The sequence below is a fragment of the Myotis myotis genome, unplaced genomic scaffold (assembly GCF_014108235.1).
Source record: "Myotis myotis isolate mMyoMyo1 unplaced genomic scaffold, mMyoMyo1.p scaffold_m19_p_19, whole genome shotgun sequence".
Classification (NCBI taxonomy): domain Eukaryota; kingdom Metazoa; phylum Chordata; class Mammalia; order Chiroptera; family Vespertilionidae; genus Myotis; species Myotis myotis.
In genome coordinates, this window is record NW_023416323.1 from 12,905,683 (window position 1) to 12,928,593 (window position 22,911).

A 22,911-nucleotide genomic window follows, 5' to 3' on the forward strand; every position below is an offset into this window, starting at 1 on the left:
ATTTCAGAGAGAGGGAGGGAGAGGGAGAGAAAGATAGAAACATCAAGGATGAGAGAGAATCATTGATCAGCTGCCTCCTGCATGCCCTTCTAGGAATTGAACCCACAACGTGTGCCCTGACCGGGAATTAAACTATGGCCTCCTGGTTCCTGGGTCAACACTCAATCACTGAGCAACACCGGCCAGGCTCCATTATTTTTTTTTTAAAGAGAGTGAAAGGGAGGGAGGAGGGAGAGAGAGAAAGAGAAACATCAATGTGAGAGAGACACATTGATTGGTTGCCCCCCGAATGATCCCTGACCAGGGCTCAGATTGAACCTGCAACCCAGGAAAATGCCCTTGACTGGAAATCAAACCAAACCCTCAACCCTTTGGTGTGTGGACTGACACTCTAACCACTGAGTGACACAGGCCAGGGCATTTTTTCATGTTTTTATTCTGTATAATAAAGGCCTAATATGCTAAGTGTCTGGTCATCTGGTCAGCCATTCAACCAATCAAAGCATAATATGCTAATGATATGCTAAGGCCACTCAACTGCTTGCTATGACATGCATTGACCACCAGGGGGGAGATAGTCAACTTGTTGACCAGTCGCTATGACGTGCACTGACCACCAGGAGGAAGACGCTCCAACCAGCAGGTTAGCTTGCTGCTGGGGTCCAGCGGATCCAGGACTGAGCGAGAGACGGGCCAGACACGCTCTGGAGCCCTCCCGCAATCCCTCCTTGGCCCTGATCATGCACCAATGGGCTCTCTTGGCCTGGCCTGCGCCCTCTTGCAATCCGGGACTCCTCAGGGGATGTCGGAGAGCCAGTTTTGGCCAGATCCTGCAGGCCAGGCCAAGGGACCCCGCTGGGCCTCTAGTATTAAAATAATAACACATAGCCCTGGTGTGGCTGGTGTGGCTCAGTTGGTTGGCCATCGGGACATGCACTGAAAGGTTGCTGGTTTGATTCCCAGTAGGACACATGCCTGGATTGGGGGTGCAATCCCCGGTAGTCGGTGTGTGTTCTCACATTGATATAGCTCCCTCTCTAAAATGAATTTATTTAAAAAATCTTTAAAAAATAAAATTAAAAAATGACACATATGGTTTTTCTGTCAGGCATGGCAGTATCCTGGGTTGATACTGCCCAGGCAGAGTCTTGCCCATAGTCTCATCGATTTAGAAACTCTCAGCTTAGAGAATGACATGTCTCTAATAAAGGTGGGGAGCAAGGTGGTGACTCCCCGCTTCTCTGGTCCTCACACCTGGAGGACAGCCCTCAGGCTATCCTGGGCTAGTCGCTATGTGCCACTGAAATGGGAATCCCAGGATGCAGTGAGGTAGGGAGGGAAGACACTTGGGACCTCGGTGATCTCTGCTCCTTGTCTGCAGCCGATGCCTCCCACTCCAAGAACTCTGGCTGGCTTTGCCACTTACCAGTCTGGCCAGGCCCTTGTTCCGATAAAACTCAAATGCCAGTGGTGCAGGCCCAGAAATACCTGGCAACTCCCCACATGAGGGGCAGAGGACCTTCCTTTCCCTGTACATGCAGCTCCCTGGAGGGGGACGGCCTGGCCAGGTGTGGCCCTCAAACTGAGCCTGCCCAAGAATTTTACTGGACAATAGTGCTTCTGTTATCACCAATTCTCACAAATGCAATAGAGATTTTAGGTCACTCAAAGGTTGGCCACTTTTACCTTTGAAGCAGACAGGATCCATTTCTTGTTGTTGCTAATGGCAACATCCATCACCCAGTCATTATGGCCCTGTGGAAAACAGAATTTTAACAAGGATCTAGAACAGTGGTTCTCAACCTTCCTAATGCTGCGACCCTTTAATACAGTTCCTCATATTGTGGTGACCCCCAACCATAAAATTATTTTCGTTGCTACTTCATAACTGTAATTTTGCTACTGTTATGAATCGTCATGTAAATATCTGATATGCAGGATGTATTTTCATTGTTACAAATTGAACATAATTAAAGCATAGTGATTAATCACAAAAACAATATGTAATTATATATGTGTTTTCTGATGGTCTTAGACGACCCCTCTGAAAGGGTCGTTCGACCCCCAAAGGGGTTGCGACCCACAGGTTGAGAACCACTGATCTAGAAGAAAGGTTTTATAAGAACAACAAAAACAAACAAAACAAAAAAAGTGAAGAACCCAATGTTGCTTACATTTAAGAGTAACTACTAGTAATTGTGCTTCCCTGGTTTCGCCAAGGACATTTAAGGTGGGACACAGAATGTAAAGGCTTGTGGTACACATGTATGTCTTTTTTATTTTCTTTATTTTTAGAGAGAGAAGAAGGAAGAGATATATAGATAGAAACATCGATGAAAGAGGAATGTCATTGATTGGCTCCCTCCTGCACGCCCCCTACTGGGAATTGAGCCCAGAACAGAGGCATGTTCTCTGACCAGAAATGGAATCTGTGACCTCTTGGTGCATGGGGTGACGCTCACCCACTGAGCCACACAGGCTGGGCCTTCGTGTGTTTTTTAAAAACAGGAGGACGGGAAAAGAATTATTGTATTCCCAGCTGGTGCCAGAGCACCTCTTGCAGGCTTTTGCTTTCTTTGTTCTAGGGAACACTACTCACAGGTCCAATTGGTGAGAGGGCTTTTGGCTTCAAGTGACTACAAACTTAAGCCAATGGGGGATAGTTTTCCTCAGATACAAAGGAGCTCAGAGGAGATGGGCACCATTGCTGGCCAGACATTTGATGACGTCAGCTCTGTGTTAGCATCCTTATCACTCTTTGACCTTTCTCTTCTGCAAAGAGGTGGACAGTGAGGCAACATGGTTTGCTAGGAGGACAGGGAACCAGAGAGAAGGTTAAACTGATGTGCATAACAAAAGGGCAGGAACTTGAGGGTGGGAGAATAGAGAGAGAGGAGAGGAGAGGGAAAGTGAGTAGAACAAACCAACAGGAGGACAAAGGGACTTCATTTTAAGCACAAGGCCGTTGAACATTGAGCCTTAAGCCATTTCTTTGCTGTGATATAAACTCCTTTTCCGCCTCCAAATGCTCGGAGAAGAAAGCTCAGGCAGACCAGCCATGGGAGGCTGAATGTTGTGGTGACCAAGGGGACATCGTCTACATTTGGTCACAGGGAACAGAGAGACCAAGACTCATGGATGCAAGCATTCCCAGCCAAAGGTGCCATGAAATCACAGGATCGAGGAGTATGCAGACATCTTAGGGTGGGACAGCGGCAGTGAAGGAGCTGGTCCTGGGACCACCGACCTCTGGAATCTGGCCATGTTGGAGAATCCATGCCCTTATTATAGAGCTACTCTAGTGGAGTCTTCTCTAACTTGCAGCCAAAAGCACCCAATTTTGGAGCCCACAGCTTTCTGTGCGCACCTCACTGTGGCATTCAGCCTTCTGCACAGTGATTTCTCTTGTTCTTACACACTTTCCCATCTCTGAGTTTCTGCATTTGCTTTTCCATCTGCCTGGAATTCCCTCCCACAAAAGCTCACTCATCCAGTGCTTCCTTGCCATCTGTCTCTCAGCTCAAAGGCCACCTTCTCCATGAGGCCCTCCCTTCCCACCCACCGTGGATTGTCCCTGCAGTCCGTTTCTACATCACCCATTGTGATTTCTCCATTTCACTCACGCTGTCGATGGTTTGCTTGTCCTTCCCCACAGGGGTATCAGCTCCACAGGCGACATCTAGGTCTGCTGTGCCCCCAGCATCCACCACCCCGCATGGAATGACTAAGGAATAGAGCTCAGATGCTCTATCTGATGCTGGCATTGGTACCTTCAAGGAGTGCTTCAGGTAGCCTTCTGCGACATCCCAAATAGCCACAGTCTTGTCGAACCCTCCAGACACGAGAAAAGATGCTGCAACACAAAATCAGAGTCTCAAGGGGTCATCTTCCCCAGCCAACTGCTTCCTCCTGTGGGAGGTCCAAGCAGGTCTGAGGCTGTGTCAGTGAGGTGCCTCATGGCTCACTCTGAGGACACTCTGACCCTTCCTGATGGTTCAACCCCAATTACAGTTGATTCTCATTACTAATGGTAGCTATATTCTGTCAAGTCATTATAAACACTGAATTTGCAAATACTGAACCATTGTTCTTAAGGGAAATACAGAGTTAGGTTCCTGTGAGCTTCTGGTCACATTTCCTTCACTGATCAATACATAACCTTGTTTTATGTCGGTTTCTGTTTAAAGACACCTTATTTATATATATATTGTTTATTCATTAGAACTGAATTCATGGCCATCAGTTCTGTAACTCTTGCCTGAATGAAGCTTCTGTAACATGTGTTTTCCCCATAAGGCATATCGCAGCTTTGTCTCACTTAGGAACACTGGACAGCAGTGCAACCCTGTACTAGGGGTCTGGCTTAAACAGTAACTCACCAACTAAAAGCTCAAATTGTTAAACGTGTCACTAAATAGACCACAAAAAGTACACAGTATGATAAGAGAGATGAAACAAGAAGGCAGCGAGTCACCTTGTTCAACTTTAGCTGGGAATGCATGCTCAGGCTAACTCAAGCTCCCTGCTACAATTCACATATCCACGAGTGACCACAAAAGTGCCATGAGTATTGACTTTAGGGTTACAAATAAATTTTAGCCTGTAATTTACAAAGATAGAATCTGCAAATAGCAGCGATTGACTGTGCAACTCTGAACCCAATAAAGCCAAGGATAGAAACTGACAGGGCACCTCGTAGTGGGGTCTGACTTTCACAGAGGCTGCTTCTGAAGAGGAAAAGTTATTCAGAAAAACCCTTGCATTTCTCAAGTGAGACTGTGTTGTGTGGGTGCTGGCTGGGTGCTCCCCACACACACTCCATGAGGATGGAGGAGTTTAACTTTGGCTCCTGGGTCTCGGGAGCAGTCACTCCCCCACGGGGGTTAGCTGCCATGGCAGCTTATTGTCATTGCCCCTTCATCTGGAAATAACTTCCCAATTTCCCTCACCTATTACCAGTCCTTCTGCTTCAGAGTGTACTGACCTTAACCTCTAACTCTGGAGATGGACAAGCCACTCAGACCAGGCCAATCAGTACCTTTCATCACCTGCTAAAGTGATTGGTTCAGAGATGGGCATGTGACCCATGCTGAGCCAATGGGAGTCTTCCGTGGGACTTGTCTTTGTCTCACTTAGGAACAGCTTTGTCTCACTTAGGAACACTGGACAGCAGTGCAACCCTGTACTAGGGGTCTGGCTTAAACAGTAACTCACCAACTAAAAGCTCAAATTGTTTCTTTCTCCAGGAGTGTCAGCAGCCAGAACCGCTGTTGGCCTGAACCACCAGGGGCCACTTTGCCTATTTGGGGAAAAATACCAATACAAGAAAGAAGCTGATCTAAGTAGAAGAGTTGGCTCCCTGGCAACATAGTCTGAGTGTCTGGACCCAGCCACATCTCAAGTGAGACCAGACCCTAGACTTGCCCATTACAGGAGTTAATTTCTTTTGCTACTTACACCACATTGAACTGAGTTTCTATCACTTATAAACTATATCTATGAATCTCTCTCTTGCCTTTTGTTGTTGTTGTTGTTGTTCTTGTGGAAAAGAAATCTACCCTCACTGCCAACAGCATTGAAAATCAACTCTGTGCTGAGGAAAGTTCACGTGAATGAAACATGAGGAACCCTGCCCAGCATTCCCACAGGTGCAGCATCCTCCTAAGTGTGTATTACTCACTGTCTCTGGAAAACTGGCAGGAACTCACAGAACCTTCATGGCCATGCATCAGAGTTGCACAGGCTCCCTGGTTTCGAAACTCCCCTGTATGGACGTTCCATATTTTTAAGGTTTTATCCCAAGAACTTGTACACAGGAAATGGCCGCTGGAGGTAAAACAGCAGCTTGATACTGCATTGTCATGTTCCCTGAAACAGATGGAAGGGTGCACATGTTAGCACTTGGCTCCTACAAAATCTGATGGCCCACCCACATGGGGGGAGGGGAAGGGAGCGGGCATTGGAGCTGATGCACTGTGACCGATGGACTTCGTTCCTGCCTACCAAGTCCAGACAGTAATTGCTCTAACTATGTCTCACTATTCCGGGATTTCCCCATCATGGCAATACTGACATTTTGTACTGAATAATTCATTGTGCTAGGGAACTGATTTGTACATTGTAATATGTTGGGTGTCATCCCTGGGCTCCACCCACTAGATGCCAGTAGCCCTCACACCTAGTTGTGACAACAAAACTGGCTGCATACACTGCCAAGTGTCCACTGGGGTGCAACTGCCCCTACAGAGAACCTCTGCACTGTTCAGAGCTGCTTGAGGCTTGAGGACAAAGAGCAGCTGGAAAAGCTGTGGGGACGGTTAAGGGACTAACAGCCGTCAGGCCTGGTGATGGATCACATGGCTCTCCCGTTCATACTCCACCTCCTCTCTCTCCAGGACCTGGAGGCTTGGCCAGTCTCCCCAGGGCCCCTGCCCCACCCTCTCCCACTCACTCCTCTTTACCCCAACTACTCGCTCTCTTTCTCTTTTTCTCCCTCTCTCTTTGTCTGTCTTCAGCGTCATTAAAGCATATTGTAATGTTGTGCATTTAATTACTATAGTTTTGGGTTATCCATTCTCAATTTTTAAATGTCTTCTTGTTTTGAAAAAAGAAATCTGTGAGCACTTTGCTGCTTTTTTGTTGTTGTTTGTAATCCTCAAAGTATTTTTCCCATGATTCTCATCTCCTGTTATAGAGTTTTCAAGCAAATCTATGAACATAAATGAGCATCTCTGAGTAGCCTGGATCATAAAATCAATCCTTTCACCTGAGGAAAGGGTTGGACAAAACTGTTTTCTAGTGCTCAGGTCAGAATTTTGGACTCTGTTTCAGTTCTTTGAAATGCGCAAACTGAGTGGGGGGGGGGGGCGGCATGGGGAGGAGTCAACTTCCCAGGGGCATTCAGGGTAAAACTTTCCAAATTCCTGTGCCTATTGGGCTGAGAGCCATCTTGGCATCCAGACACTCTCATTGGGTTTAAACCTGGAGATGGAAAATAAAGGCCGCCCCAGAGTCTGGATACTGTCACTGGGGTAGATTCAGACCAGGGATAAATCTATTCTCCAGGATGGGTTCTCATTTCAAACAAATTCCACTTCTCATCAAAGCCCATTTTTCTTGGTACCAATGTTTGGAGGGAGTGTTTGTGTTGCACGTGCATGTCTGAACAAGATGGAGTCAATGCACTTCTCTCTCTTCCTCCTGTGCAGCACAGAGAACAGCCCTGGGCATTTATAGAGCAAACAGAAGACTGGAGTGTGGAGAAAGAAGGCAGACAAGCCAGGGCTCTTGGGACCAAAGGGGGGCCTGCTGTGCGGCCCTAGGGTTTTCCTTTTACTTCATATATCCTGGACTGGGCACTGGAAAACCTGTAGCAACAACAAGGCAAGGGCAAACAAAGGGAAGGCCTCCAAATGAACTCCTTCTCCCTAGCCAAAGGCAGAGCCTGAGAAAACAGAATATCTTTAGGCAATACCCACCGTACTCCAGCCAAATATCTTGGGGGAAACTGGAGTCCCATCCCTACCTCTTTTAAGTAGCCATGCTTTGATGGGCCCTGGCTGGGTGGTTCAGTTGGTTGGACTGTTGTCCCATGCACCAAAAGGTTGCGGGTTCAATTCCTGATCAGGGCACATACCTAAGTTTTGGGTTTGGTTGAGGCACATACAGAGACAACGAACTGATATTTTTCTTTCACTTCCCTCCCTTTCTCTCTCTCTCCCTTCCCCTCTCTCTAAAAATCAATTAGCCTAGCCAGTTTGTTCAGTGGTTAGAGCACCAGCCCAGGGACTGAAGGTTCATGGGTTCGATTCCAAACAAAGGTATGTACTTTGGATGCAGGCTCAATCCCCCGCCCCAATTGGGGCATGTGCAGGAGGCAACCAATCAATGTGTCTCTCTCACATCAATGTTTCTCTGTGTCTCTGCCCCTCCCTTCCACTCTCTCTCAAAATCAATGGGGGTGGGGGTGAAATATCCTCAGGTGAATATTAACAGAAAATAAAAATCAATTAGAAAAAAAATCCTCTGGTGGAGATTAAATTTTTTTAAAAAATGTTTTGATGGGCAATTATAATCACGCTTGAAACAAACAAAAAGATAGAAATCCTCAGCCCTCCCCCCCCCCAAAAAAAATAGAAGATCTAAAGACTGATCAAATGGAAATTTCAGAACTGAAAAATACAGTAACCAAAATTAAAAACTCAATGGGGAGGACAGAGAAGAGCATTAGTAACTATGAAGGTGGACAATATAAATTAACCTATCAAAAAAAAAATGAGGGGAAAAAACAGAACCTCAGGAACCTGTGGGATTATAACAAAAATATCTAAGCATTTGTTTCACCAGGATTCCAGAAGGAAAGGAGAAAGAGAGTGGGGCTGACAAAGTAATCAGAGAAATTACATCTGAAATGTTACCATATTTGGCAAAACACATAAACCTATAGATTCAAAAAAATATACTTCCAAATAGAATAAATTCAAAGAAATCTATACACAGACACATCATAATTAAACTTCTGAAAAGTGAAAACAGAGAAAAAAATCTTGAAAGCAGCAAGAGAGAAATGATACATCACCTAAAAGGGGGAAGCAATTTGAATGACAGTGGATTTCTCATCAGAAACCACAGGAGCCAGAGAAAGTGACATGACAGTTTTTACATGCTGAAAGAAAAAAACTTGTCAACCCAGATTTATGTATCCAGCAAAAATAGCCTTTGGGGATGAAGAGGAAATCAAGACATTTTCAGATTAAAGAAAACTAAGAGAATTTATGACCCTCAGACTTACCCTAAAAGAATGTCTAAAGGAAGTTTTTCTAAACAGAAGGAAAGCAGTAAAAGAAAGAAACTTGGAACATCTGAAAGGAAGACAGAACATAGTAAGCAAAATATGGGTAAATATAGTAGACTTTCCTTCTCCTCTTGACTTTTCTCAGTTATGTTTCACAGTTGAAGCAAGTGTGTGTGTGTGTGTGTGTGTGTGTGTGTGTGTGTGTGTGTGTGTATGTGTAACAAAATATTTATGTTTACTACTTGCAAACGTTAAAATCAGTTAAGATTATGTTGGCTCCCAATAAGACAAATGCACCCAAAGCCTGTCCCATCCCACAGGCTGGTGGTTTCCCCGGCCTGCCCTCCGCCTTCCCTTTCCCCCTCTGCAGCCTCTTCATAGCTGCCCAGGAGATGCCCAGCATGGATGCTGGCTAACAAGCCAAAGGTATGCAGGCCAAACCCAGGAGAGCATGAATGGGGACCCTGCCCCCTCCCTGCTGCAGGATGCTGCCCGGCTTCCTGGGGCCCCTCCTCACGTGTTGATGGTGAGCAGGGTGGCCTGGGATGTAATATCCCAGATCTTGACACTCTTATCCAACGAGACGGAAGCCACCTTCTGGCTATCAGGGTCGAAGCAGCAGCCTGTGACTGATCTTTTGTGATGATCTGCAGCACAAGGAAAGGTCTCATTATCCATGTTCCACATCCTGAGCCACTTGCTTCTCATGGCCCAGAGGCTCATACTACTCCCCAACAGTGACAACAGTCCAGAAACACCATTCCAGTTCTCACACATTCCTGAATGCCTACCACATGTGCCAGGCTTTGTACAAGGAGCACAGCCGATCTGCTCCCTGTCCCAGCAGAGCTCTCAGTCTGATGGGGAATCACCCTTGAGTGGGCCATGCCCCACAGCATGCCAGGGGCCATGAGAGGAAGGCGAGGTATCTCACAGCTCCTGGCCAGAATAAGTCTGGCCCAGCCTGGGCAGCCCTGAGAGGTCGAGGAAGGCCCAGAAGTTGTCAAGGGAAGCAGGACAGGAAGAGTGCTCCAGGTAGAAGGAAAAGCATGAGCAAAAGCTTGGAGGTGGGACAGGGCATGGAGAAGCATGGTGAGCAGCTAGAAACCAGAGAGTAAGGAGAGGTAGAGTAGGATGTGACACATTAAGGGAAACATACAAGCTGTGAGGCACTGTACATATATTGGGTCCACATTGCTAAAAACAGACATAAAGCACATACAGGAAATAACACTGTGTGTGCAAACACACACACACACACACACACACACACACACACACAGAGTTCAGGAAGGCCACCCAGCAACATCCTATCTAATAATAGACAAACATGGTAATTAACCATACCTTCGCTACCATCACCATTGGCTGATCAGCGCAATATGCAAATTAACTGCCAACAAAGATGGCGGCTAATTTGCATACTGCAGGCAGGGAGGGACACCGGGAGCTGCCATCCAGGCCCCTGTGTGTGACCCCAGGAGCTGCTGGAAAGCCAGGTCGCAGGCAAGGTGGCCCCCTGGTACCCAGGAGCCCATCGGCGAGGTCTGCAGGCGAAGCAGCAATCAAGCTATGAGGGGGAGGGTGGGGGGCAGAAGGAGCTACAGGAACAGCTCTGGCCAGAGACTGAAGACTCTGGCCAGAGTGAGGAGCAAAGATTGAAGGCTCCAGCCGCAGCGAAGACTGTGTCCAGAGCAAAGATGGAAGGTGGTGGCTAGAGTGAAGGTCTGGGTCCCGGGTGCCAGAGGAAAACTGGTGCTGGCAGCCAGGGGAAAGAAGGCCTATTGCACGAATCTTTGTGCAACGGGCCTCTAGTATTGTTTATAATAGGCATCTCTGGGGAGGAGGCAGGACAGGTACCACAGTCTTTAACTTTTGACTTTACACATCAACTTTTATTTAAAAGATTATGTATTTTTTTAACTATTAATTTTGCTACTAGAGGCCTGGTACACAAAAATTTGTGCACTCGAGGGGAGGGGGGGGGGGTCCCTCAGACCAGCCTGTGCCCTCTCGCAGTCTGGGACCCTCGGGGAATGACCACCTGCTGGCTTAGCCCCCCCCCCCCGGGGGGATTGGGCCTAAGCTGGCAGTCAGACATCCCTCTGGCAGCCCGGCAGCCCTCAGGTGATGTCCACTTGCCAGCGGGGAGCAGGCCTAAGCTGCAGTCGGACATCCTTAGCCCTGCTGAAGAGGTGGGAGAGGCTCCTACCACCACTGCTGTACTGGCAGCCATCAGCCTGGCTTGTGCCTGAGCAGAGCTCCCCCTGTGGGAGTGCACTGACCACCAGGAGGCAGCTCCTGCATTGAGCGTCAGCCCCCTGATGGTCAGTGTGTGTCATAGTGACCAGTGATTCCCAGTCATTCTGCTGTTAGGGTCAGTTTGCATATTACCCTTTTATTATATAGGATAGAGGCCTGGTTCATGGGTGGGGGCCAGCTGGTTTGCCCTGAAGGGTGTCCCGAATCAGGGTGGGGTCCCCACTGTGGTGCCTGGCCATCCTGGGTGAGGGGCTGATGGCTGTTTGCAGCTGGTCACACCCTCTTCAGTGTGGGGGTCCCCACTGGGGTCCCTGGCCAGCCTGGGTGAGGGCCTGATGGCTGTTTTCAGGCTGGCCAAGCCCTCTGGCGATGGAAGCTCCCAGCCTCTCCTTTCTTTCTTTTTCTTTTTTATTCTGAGATTTATGTACCTTCTATCATTAAAACTTTGTAGCCTTGAGTGGAGCTCAGAGCCAGCCAGGGCGGGCAGGAAGCTTAGCTTCCTCCATCGCCAGGGAAAACTCAAGCCTCCTGCTCACTCCAGCTCTGTGGCCATGGCTGGCTGAAAGCAGGTATCTGGGGTTTATTTATCTTCTATAATTGAAACTTTGTTGCCTTGAGTGGAGCTCAGAGCTGGCCGCAGCAGGCAGAAAGCTTGGCTTTCTCCATCATTGGAGCAACAAAGCGTCCTGCTCACTCCAGCTCTGTGGCTGCCGGACGCCAACTTGGTTGGGTTAATTTGCATATATCGCTCTGATTGGCTGGTGGGTGTGGCTTGAGATGCAGTGAAGGTATGGTCAATTTGCATGTTTGTCTTTTATTAATTAGACTAGAGGCCCGGTGCACAAAAATTTGTGTACTCTGGGGGAAGAGGGGGTCCATCAGCCTGGCCTGTGCCCTCTCGCAGTCTGGGACCCCTTGGGAGATAACGACCTGCTGGCTTAGGTCTTCTCCCAGGTGGCAGAGGGCAGGCCCAATCCCTAGATGCAGCTCCTGGTCGGGCTCAGAGCAGGGCCGATTGGGGAGTTGGGGCGCCGCTCCTATCATGCACAGAGCAGGGCGGATCGGGAGGTTGCAATGCCACCCTCAGTCACGCTCAGGGTAGGGCTGACTGGGGGTTTGGGGCACCGCCCCCTGTCACCCACAGAGCAGGGCCAGTCTGGGGGTTGAGGGCGCTGCCCCCTGTCACGCACAGAGAAGGGTCAATCAGGGGGTTGGGGAGCTCCCCCCTGTCACGCACAGAGCAGGGCCCATCAGGGGGTTGGGGAGCTCCCCCTGTCATGCACAGAGCAGGGCCGATCAGAGGAGTGGGGAGCTACCTCCTGTCACTCACAGAGTAGGGCCGATAGGGGAGTTAGGGCACTGCCCCCTGTCACACACAGAGCAGGGCGGATCAGGGGGTTGGGGTGCCACACCCTGTCACACTCAGGGCAGGGCCGATGGGGAGGTTATGGCTCTTCCCCATCACACACAGAGCAGGGCCCGTGTGGGGCGGTTGGGGCGTCACCCTCTATCACCTACAGAGCAGGGCCGATCAAGGGGTTGGGGCACCGCCACTGTCACACTCAGGGCAGAGCCAATGGGGAGGTTATGGCTCTACCCCGTCACACAAAGAGCAGGGCCCAAGGGGCAGGGGGGTTGTGGTGCCACACCCTGTCACACACAGAGCCGCAGGGCGATCAGGGGGTTGGGGAGCTCCCCCCTATCAGGCACAGAGCAGGGCTGATCAGGGGGATGATGCGCCTTCCCCTGTCACGAACAGAGCAGGGCCGATAGGGTGGTTGTGGCCCCACCCCCTGTCACACACAGAGCCGCAGGGCGATCAGGGGGTTTGGGCACTGACCCTGTCACGCTGATCCCGGTGCCGGGAGGCCTCGTGGCTCCACTCATCCCAGTGCTGGGAAGCATATTACCCTTTTACTATATAGGATAGAGGCCTGGTGCACGGGTGGGGGCCAGCTGGCTTGCCCTGAAGGGTGTTCTGGACCAGGGTGGGGTCACCACTGGGGTGCCTGGCCTGCCTGGGTGAGGGGATGATGGCTGTTTGCAGCTGGTCACACACCCTTCAGGGTGGGGGTCCCCACTGGGGTGCCTGGCCAGCCTGGATGAGGGGCTGAGGGCTGTTTTCAGGCTGGCGGGTGACGGAAGGTCCCAACCGCTCCTTTTTTTCTTTTTTTTTTATTCTGGGCCAGCTTTAGCTCTGAGGCTCCACCTCTTAGGCCTCCGCTGCTGAAAGCAGGTATCTGGTTTGTTTCGCTTCTATAATCGAAACAATGTATAACTCCAGCTCTGAGATCCCAGCTCACTGAAAGCAGGTTTTTGGGGTTTTGTTTAGCTTCTATATTTGTTACAATGTTTCAAACTGCAGGCTCAGAGGCCGGCAAGGCAGGCGGGGAACGTTGGTTTCCTCCGTCACTGAAGCAAGCAAGCCTCATGTTAGTTTCAAGCTGCCTGGCTGCCGGCTGCCATCTTGGCTGGCAGTTAATTTGCATATCTCCCTGATTAGCCAATGGGAAGGGTAGCGGTCGTACGCTAATTACCATGTTTCTGTTTTATTAGATAGGATAACTGTCAACTAACATGCAGTTACAAAGATAACATGAAGAGATCCTATATGCACAGTTTCCCCCTATGGTAGCATCTTGCATAATGATATATCACAACCAGGAAATTGACATACAATAATTATTATTTTAATATTTAGAAAGTAGTAAAAAAAGGAAGATGGCGGCGATATAGGCAGACGCATCCCAGGTCGTCTCCCGGAGCAAATGGAGTAAGCATCTAAAACTAATAACACCCACCCCAAATTGGCGAAACTACTCAGCTGGTGAGACGGTTTGCAGTCGGGAAGGGCAGAGCTCCCCTGGAAAGGTAAAAAACCAGGGATCTGGGCAGAAAAGTTTGCCAGACCTCTGAGCCCAGAGGGATAGAGGGAGACTGCATGGCAGACAACCGCGTCCCTTGGGACAGGCACAGCCCCTGACTGGGGAAAGGAGATCCAAGGGATTCCTGGTGCTGCCGGGGGATTTGAGAGCTGGGTTCTGTGATCACGGAGGACTGAGCCTAAAAGGGGCAGCCTGAAGAGCTGACCAGAGCATGCAGTGCCGGTAATAGAAGAGCTTGTAATAAAGTCAGCCTTCCCCGTTTCTGCGGCTGGTGTTTGCTTGTTTATTTTCACTGAATCCTGTTCATAAGACATTTCGGATACAGACACTCACCTGTGCTGAAGAGAGGGAGAAGGTGCGGACGAGTGGAATCTGGGGAGAGACTGAGGGGGGGGGGCCGGGAGAGGTGGCAGCGAATTGAGTGCTGAGACACCCCTGGGCCCAGGATCGGGGCAGCCATTCTCTCCGGAGGGTGGGACTCCCCTACCTAGCCCCCAGGCAAGGAGCACAGCCACACCCAGATTCCACCCTGAACGAGATCAAGGATTAAAATAATCTGATCAACCCCTGGGAGTTAACAGGGTCTGGCCTATAGAGGGATTTTCAATCCCAGCAACAACACAGAGCAGGGTAATGATTAAAGAAACAGCTCTGGATAGTTGACCTCCCCAAACCAGTTTTAAGTGCAATAGAGAACCCATATAGCCTCAGAGGCCAACCCCAGAACACTGCCACCCAGAGGCTGAGCCACAAACTGACTCTTTGCTAAACACAAAATAAGGCAGTCTGGGAAACAAATACGGCCTGCTTAAAAATAAGGACTGTGGTTTACAACACAGAGGAACAGGGTATCGCAGGGAAATTCAACACTCTCCTGAATACCTGGCAGGACTAAGGCGAGCCAGACTGATGAGTAGAAGAACCAAAGGACCTTCACTACTGCAAATTTTTTTTTTCACCTTTTAACTAAGAAACCAATTTTTTTTCCTTCTTTTTCCATCACCTGATTTTACCCTTTTAATTACTACATTCTTATTTTTAACCAGTATTATTACTGCTACCATTTTACCATTTTTTAAAGTGCCATTTTATTTTCTCTTTATTTTATTTTGGGATTAGTATTCTCCATTCTATTTTCATCGTTCCTTTAGCAACAATTTTCCCTACCTCAATTTTACCTCTATGCTAAAACCCTCTCCCTCACTTTTCCCCTTTTGTTGTCCTGTTTCTCTTACCCTATTCCTGCTTTAGATTTTCACTATTCCTTCTGTTTACCTCCTGTCAAAATTTCACCCTACTTATATATCCTATTTCCAATCCACTGCTCTAAATCTTTATACACATACGCCTTATCTTTCTTCACTATCCAAAAATTTTTTTTCTCTTCTTTTATCTTTCTATTGTTTTGTGGCTGTTTGCTTGATTGTTGAGTATATTGTTTTTTTGTTGTTGTTGCTTGTTTTGTGTGTGTGTGTGTGTGTGTGTGTGTGTGTGTGTGTGTGTGTCTGTGTGTGTTTTAGGACTGCTTGTGAGGCTGTTTTGCTTTTTATTTTTATTTTTTTCTGCTGGTTTTTCCACTCCCTTCACCCATCCCCCCCAGTTATTTTTGTGCTTCTGTTTTCCCTTGCCTCTCTTGATATTATTGGTTGTTTCTAGTTTGCATTCATCTCCAGGGAGCTGTTGCTGGAATTTGTTGGGATTAGTGGCGATTCTATAGGAGTTTTCTCCTCATATAAATAGTCTCTTCCCCTCTTCCACTTCATTCTCTCTTTTCGCTCTTTTTTTTTTCTTTTCTTTTCTCTCTTTTATTTCCCCCCCTCCTTTTTTCCAATTTCATTTTTGCACTCCTTTTTTTGGTCCCTACTTTTCTTTTTTTTTCTTTTTTCTCTTTTATCTTTTTCACTTCTTTCTTCCTTATCCCCTAATTCTCTTAATTCGGGTGGTCACCTTTATTTGGGGTTATTAATATCGTGAATATATTTGTGTTTAGTGCCTGGTACATGGTGCCTTGTTGTGTTGTATTTTGTGCCTTTAAATCAACGCAGCAGATCTAAGCAACAGCAGCCTCCTGAGCACCACACCCTCTGTCTGAGGAACAGCAGCTGTACGTGAAACCTCGCCCCACCAGCCAGAAGAGCCAACACAGCTGTGAACAGCACCCACCAGAGGAGCTGCTGCCAACTGAGGAGCAGCTGCTACTGCAACGACCCGAAGAGCAACCACAGCCCAAGGAGTCACTGCCACCCAGGGAGCAGACACTGAACGATTCAACGTCTAGATATGTCAGTGAGATCAAGCATGGGTAGACAAAGAAACCCCCAAAGGAAAGAGAAGGAGGACTCGCCAGAAAAGCAGCTAAGTAATACAGAGGCATGCAACATGACAGAAAAAGAATTCAGAATAAGGGTCCTAGAGTGCATAAACCAGATGGATGAAAAAATCAACAACTAATGCAAGAAGCTAGAAGAAACAGATGAAAAAGTCAACTACCTATGCAAGAAGCAAAAAGAAACAGATGAAAAAATCAATAACATATGGAAGAAGCTAGAAGAAACAGATGAAAAAATCAACAACTTAAGTAAGACCCAAGAAGAAATGAAGAGCGATATAGCTGCAATAAAAAACACCATTGAAAGTATCAACAGTAGACTAGGAGAAGCGGAGGACCGAATTAGTGAATTAGAAGACAAGGAAGCAAAACACACCCAAACTGTACTGCAATTGGAGAAAAAAATTAAAAGACAGGAGGAGAGCCTAAGGGAGCTTTGGGACAACATGAAACGAAACAACATATGAATAATAGGGGTGCCAGAACAACAGAAACATGAACAAGGATTAGAAAACCTATTTGAAGAAATAATATCAGAAAACTTCCCTGAGGTGGGGAAGAAAAAAGTCACACAAGCCCAGAGAGTCCCAAACAAGGTGAACCCGAAAAGACCCACACCAAGACACATCGTAATTACCATGGCAAATGTTCAGGACAAAGAGAGAATCTTACAGGCTGCAAGAGAGAGACGGAAAGTTACATACAAGGGATCTCCCATTAGATTATCAAATGATTTCTCAACAGAAACACATCAGGCCAGAAAAGAATGGACGGAAATTTACAAAGTGATGCAAAGCAAAGGACTGAATCCAAGAATACTCTATCCAGCAAGGCTATCATTCAAAATTGAAGGGGAAATAAGAAGCTTCACAGACAAAAAAAGGCTAAGGGAGTTTATCACCACCAAGCCAGCAATGCAAGGAATGCTAAAGGGACTGGTGTAAAAAGAAGAAATAAAAAGCTCAGAAAGAAAACAGCCACACACAAAAAGAAATGGCTACAAACAAGTACCTTTCAATAATAACTTTAAACGTAAATGGACTAAATGCTCCAACCAAAAGACATCGAGTGACTGAATGGATAAAAAAACATGATCCATACATCTGCTGTCTACAAGAGACCCACCTCATTAGAAGGGACTCACACAGACTGAAAGTGAAGGGATGGAAAAATATCTTTCAGGCAAATGGAAAGGAAAAGAAAGCTGGGGTAGCAATACTTATATCGGACAAAATAGACCTCAAAGTGAAGGCCATAACAAGAGATAAGGAAGGCCACTTCATAATACTAAAGGGATCAATACAACAAGAAGATATAACTCTGGTAAACATATATGCACCCAATGCAGGAGCACCCAAATTCATAAAAAAAACTCCTGGAAGATATCAAAGGAGAGATTGACAACAATACAATCATAGTAGGGGACTTTAATACACCACTGACATCACTGGATAAGTCCTCTAGACAAACAATCAGCAAAGAAACAGCATTCCTAAATGACTCACTAGATCAGATGGACTTAATAGACATCTTCAGAACACTTCACCCCAAAGCCACAGAATATACATTCCACTCTGATGCTCTTGAGACATATTCAAAAATAGACCACATATTGGATCACAAGCAAAGTCTCCCCAAATTCAAGAAGATTGAAATCATAAAAAGCATCTTCGCAGACCACGATGGCATAATATTAGAAATAAACTACAATAAAAACAACCCCAAATACTCAAACACTTGGAACCTGAATAGCATGTTATTAAATATTGATTGGGTTAACAATGAGATCAAAGAAGAAATCAAAAACATCCTGGAAACTAATGACAATGAAAACACAACAACCCAAAACCTATGGGACACAATGAAAGCAGTCCTGAGAGGGAAGTTTATAGCTCTACAGGCCTATCTCAACAAACAAGAAAAAATGGTAGTAAATCATCTAACTCTACAACTCAAAGAATTAGAAAGACAGCAACAAGAAAACCCCAGAGTGAGCAGAAGGAAGGAGATAATAAAGATTAGAGCAGAAATAAATGACATAGAGACCAAAAAAACAATACAGAAAATCAATGAAACCAAGAGCTGGTTCTTTGAAAGGATAAACAAAATTGACAAACCTCTAGCCAGACTCACCAAGAAGCAAAGAGAGAGGACCCAAATAAACAAAATCAGAAACGATAGAGGCGAAATAACAACAGACCCCACAGAAATACAAATGATTGTTCAAAAATACTATGGACAGCTCTACTCCAACAAACTAGACAACCTGGAGGAAATGGACAAATTCCTAGAAAAATACAACATTCCAAAACTCAATCAGGAAGAATCTAAAAATCTCAATAGGCCAATAACTATGGAAGAAATTGAAGCAGTCATCAAAAAGCTTCCAGCAAACAAAAGCCCAGGACCAGATGGCTTCACAGGGGAGTTTTACCAAACATTCAAGGAAGAACTATCCTCCTCAGACTACTACAAAAAACTCAAGAGGAAGGAACACTTCCAAGCTCATTCTATGAAGCCAGCATCAACCTACTACCAAAACCAGGGAAAGACAACACAATGAAAGAGAATTATAGGCCAATATCCCTCATGAACATAGATGCCAAAATCCTCAACAAAATCTTAGCAAATCGGATCCAGCAGTACATCAGAAAGATTATACACCATGACCAAGTAGGATTTATCCCAGGGATGCAAGGATGGTACAATATCCGCAAATCAATAAACGTGATACATCACATAAACAAATTGAAAGAAAAAAACCACATGGTCATATCAATTGATGCAGAAAAAGCATTTGACAAAATCCAACACCCATTTTTGATAAAAACTCTCAGCAAGGCGGGAGTAGAAGGATCATACCTCAACATAATAAAAGCCATATATGACAGGCCCACAGCCAACATCATACTCAATGGACAAAAACTAACACCATTTCCCCTAAGAACAGGAACAAGACAAGGATGCCCACTCTCACCACTCCTGTTCAACATAGTATTGGAAGTATTAGCCATCGCAATTAGGCAAGAAGAAGAAATAAAAGGCATCCAAATTGGAAAAGAGGAAGTAAACTGTCCTTATTTGCAGACGACATGATATTATACATACAAAACCCTAGAGATTCCATCAAAAAGCTACTAGACTTAATACATGAATTTGGCAATGTAGCAGGATACAAAATTAACCCCAAGAAATCTGAGGCATTTCTATACACCAATAGTGAACTTTCAGAAAGAGAGATTATAAAAACAATCCCGTTTACCATCGCACCAAAAAAATTAAGCTACCTAGGAATAAACTTAACTAAAGAGGTAAAAGACCTCTACTCAGAAAACTACAGGAGGTTGAAAACAGATAGAGGAAGACATAAACAGATGAAAGAACATACCGTGTTCATGGATTGGTAGAATCAACATCATTAAAATGTCCATACTACCCAAAGCAATCTATAAATTCAAGGCACTTCCCATTAAAATACCAATGGCATACTTCACAGATCTAGAACGAACTCTCCAAAAATTCATCTGGAATAAAAATAGACCCCGAATAGCTGCAGCAATCCTGAAAAAGAACAAAGTAGGTGGGATCTCAATACCAGATATCAAGATGTATTACAAAGCCACTGTTCTCAAAACTGCCTGGTACTGGCACAAGAACAGGCATATAGACCAATGGAATAGAATAGAGAGCCCAGAAATCGGCCCGAACCAATATGCTCAATTAATATTTGACAAAGGAGGCAAGAACATACAATGGAGCCAAGATAGTCTCTTCAATAAATGGTGTTGGGAAAATTGGACAGATATATGCAAGAAAATGAAACTAGATCACCAACTTACACCATACACAAAAATAAACTCAAAATGGATAAAGGACTTAAATGTACGACAGGAAACCATAAAAATTCTAGAAGAAGCCAAAGGCAACAAAATCTCAGACATATGCCAAAGCAATTTCTTCACTGATACAGCTCCTAGGGCACTTGAAACTAAAGAGAAAATGAACAAATGGGACTACATCAAAATAAAAAGCTTCTGCACAGCAAAAGAAACCATCAACAAAACAACGAGAAAACCCACTGCGTGGGAAAACATATTTGCCAATGTCATATCTGATAAGGGCCTAATCTCCAAAATTTATAGGGAACTCATACAACTTAACAAAAGGAAGATAAACAATCCAATCAAAAAATTGGCAAAGGACCTAAATAGACACCTTTCAAAAGAGGACATTCAGAAAGCCAACAGACATATGAAAACATGCTCAAAGTCACTAATCATCTGAGAGATGCAAATCAAAACAACAATGAGGTACCATCTCACACCTGTCAGACTGGCTATCATCAACAAATCAACAAACGACAAGTGCTGGAGAGGATGTGGAGAAGAAGGAACACTCGTGCACTGCTGGTGGGAATGCAGACTGGTGCAGCCACTATGGAAGACAGTATGGAGTTTCCTCAAAAAACTAAAAATGGAGCTCCCATTTGACCCTGTGATCCCACTTCTAGGAAAATATCCCAAGAAACCAGAAACACCAATCAGAAAGGATATATGCACCCATATGTTCATAGCAGCACAATTCACCATAGCTAGAATCTGGAAACAGCCTAAGTGCCCATCAGTAGATGAATGGATTAGAAAACTGTGGTACATCTACACGATGGAATACTATGCTGCTGTAAAAAAGAAGGAACTCTTACCATTTGCAACGTCATGGATGGAACTGGAGAGCATTATGCTAAGTGAAATAAGCCAGTCAATGAAGGAAAAATACCACATGATCTCATTCATTCATGGATAATAGAGACCGTTATAAACTTTTGAACAATAATAGATACAGAGGCAGAGCTGCCTCAAACAGATTGTCAAACTGCAGCGGGAAGGCGGGGGAGGGTTGGGGGGCAGGAGGGAGGGGGGTAAGAGATCAACCAAAGGACTTGTATGCATGCATATAAGCATAACCAATGGACATAAGACACTGGGGTGTAGGGGAGGCCAGGGGATTGTCAAGGGCGGGGGGGAAAAAAGGGACACCTACGTAATACCCTTTGTAAGACTGTAAGCAATAAAATAAAATAAAAATATTTAGAAAGTAGAGCAAAACATTAAGAAGGCTGAGCTTCCATACAATAGGAGGTTGGGCTTTAAATGTCTACGTGAGGTTGGAGCAGAACATTGTTTCATTTATTACAAGCACAAACTGAGCAAAACTGTTTAACTGATGAGGACCAGTCTTGGTATTAACAGTGTTTTTAGCAATCCGTGTCCCATCTTTAATTATGTGGCTCATATTATTACATTTCCCCAAATAAAGCAATTGAAAGTCGGTCAGTCAAGTGACAAGCAGCTGTTACCATGGCCGACAGAACAGAGCAGGGAACCCATGCAAACTCACCTTTGATGTGTGCCACAGTCATGGCGTTTCTTGCGTCTGTTATACAGATTCCATGATCCATATCCAAGCCCGAGACCACATATTTACCGTCAGGAGAAAAGTTACAGGAGGTGATGAAGCCATCATGCCTGATCTTCCACTGAAATAGGGCAAGGATTAACAAGTTGTTTTCTCTCTAGCCCAGCTGCTCAGTAGAGCTTTCTGTTCCATCTATGTGCTGTCCAATAACCTAGCCACTGGCCACATGTGGCCCTTGAGCACTTACAGTGGGAGAGTACAAATAAGAAACTGAATTTCTAAGTTCACTTGGTTTTAATTAATAAGTGTAATTAATTAATCTATGTCCAGGACTGATGAACAAGGGCAGGGAGAACACCCAGCAGAACCGGCAGCGAGGTTCTAGTAATGGCCAACTTTATCCCTGTCCATTTTGGCAAAGAAAGCATCCAAATTAGAAAAACTGGCTGGAGGCAAGAACAGGAAATTTACAAGAGAAGAAGTAAACATTTAATAAAATGCTCAAAGGCCAATGGTAGTCTCATTTTCACCTACAAAACTGGTTAGATTTTTTAAAATTATGATATCTGATATGTGAAGGTGGGAGACAGTGTGCTCTCCTCCAGTGCCAAGGGCATGAGTTGGCACAGATTTCTGGAGAGCAATTTAAAAAGCACCATGTTTCGCCGAAACCAATTTGGCTCAGTGGATAGAGCGTCGGCCTGCGGACTGAAGGGTCCCAGGTTCGATTCCGGTCAAGGGCATGTACCTGGGTTGCGGGCACATCCCCAGTGGGAGATGTGCAGGAGGCAGCTGATCGATGTTTCTCTCTCATCGATGTTTCTAACTCTCTCTATCTCTCTCCCTTCCTCTCTATAAAAAATCAGTAAAATATATTTTTAAAAAAGCACCATGTTTCTGTACCAAATTAGTAGTAAAATCCAGCTCTGTATCCAAAAGAATATTGCTGCATATGTATAAAAATTATATGCAAACTTTCCTCGTTGTATCATTGTTTATGAAAGCAGCCGATGCCCTGTACCAGGGAATGGTGGAGCCCAGCATGACCTATTTGTCCCATGGGATCCACACACCCATTAAAAAGCATGATGCCGATGTGTCCTGAAATGATACTATGTTGTTAACAGAACATATTTGTCTGTGTTCCTATGTAAACATATGTAAACATAGGAAAAGAGACAGCAAGATGTTAACTATAATCTCTGGGGGTTTTAAGGTTTTTAATT

General features: G+C 45.7%; 1 protein-coding gene across 1 annotated transcript in view; it reads right to left on the reverse strand.

Moving 5' to 3' along the window:
* Positions 1-22,911, reverse strand: part of WDR88 (WD repeat domain 88) — a 51,607-nt gene that overhangs the window by 9,312 nt on the left and 19,384 nt on the right. Inside the window, exons 5-9 of the mRNA XM_036346726.1 lie at positions 21,668-21,806; positions 9,312-9,441; positions 5,681-5,868; positions 3,771-3,853; positions 1,687-1,755 (exon numbers count right to left, since the gene is read on the reverse strand). Coding sequence (XP_036202619.1) covers positions 1,687-1,755; positions 3,771-3,853; positions 5,681-5,868; positions 9,312-9,441; positions 21,668-21,806 — 609 coding nt within the window. The remainder of the gene's footprint in view (positions 1-1,686; positions 1,756-3,770; positions 3,854-5,680; positions 5,869-9,311; positions 9,442-21,667; positions 21,807-22,911) is intronic.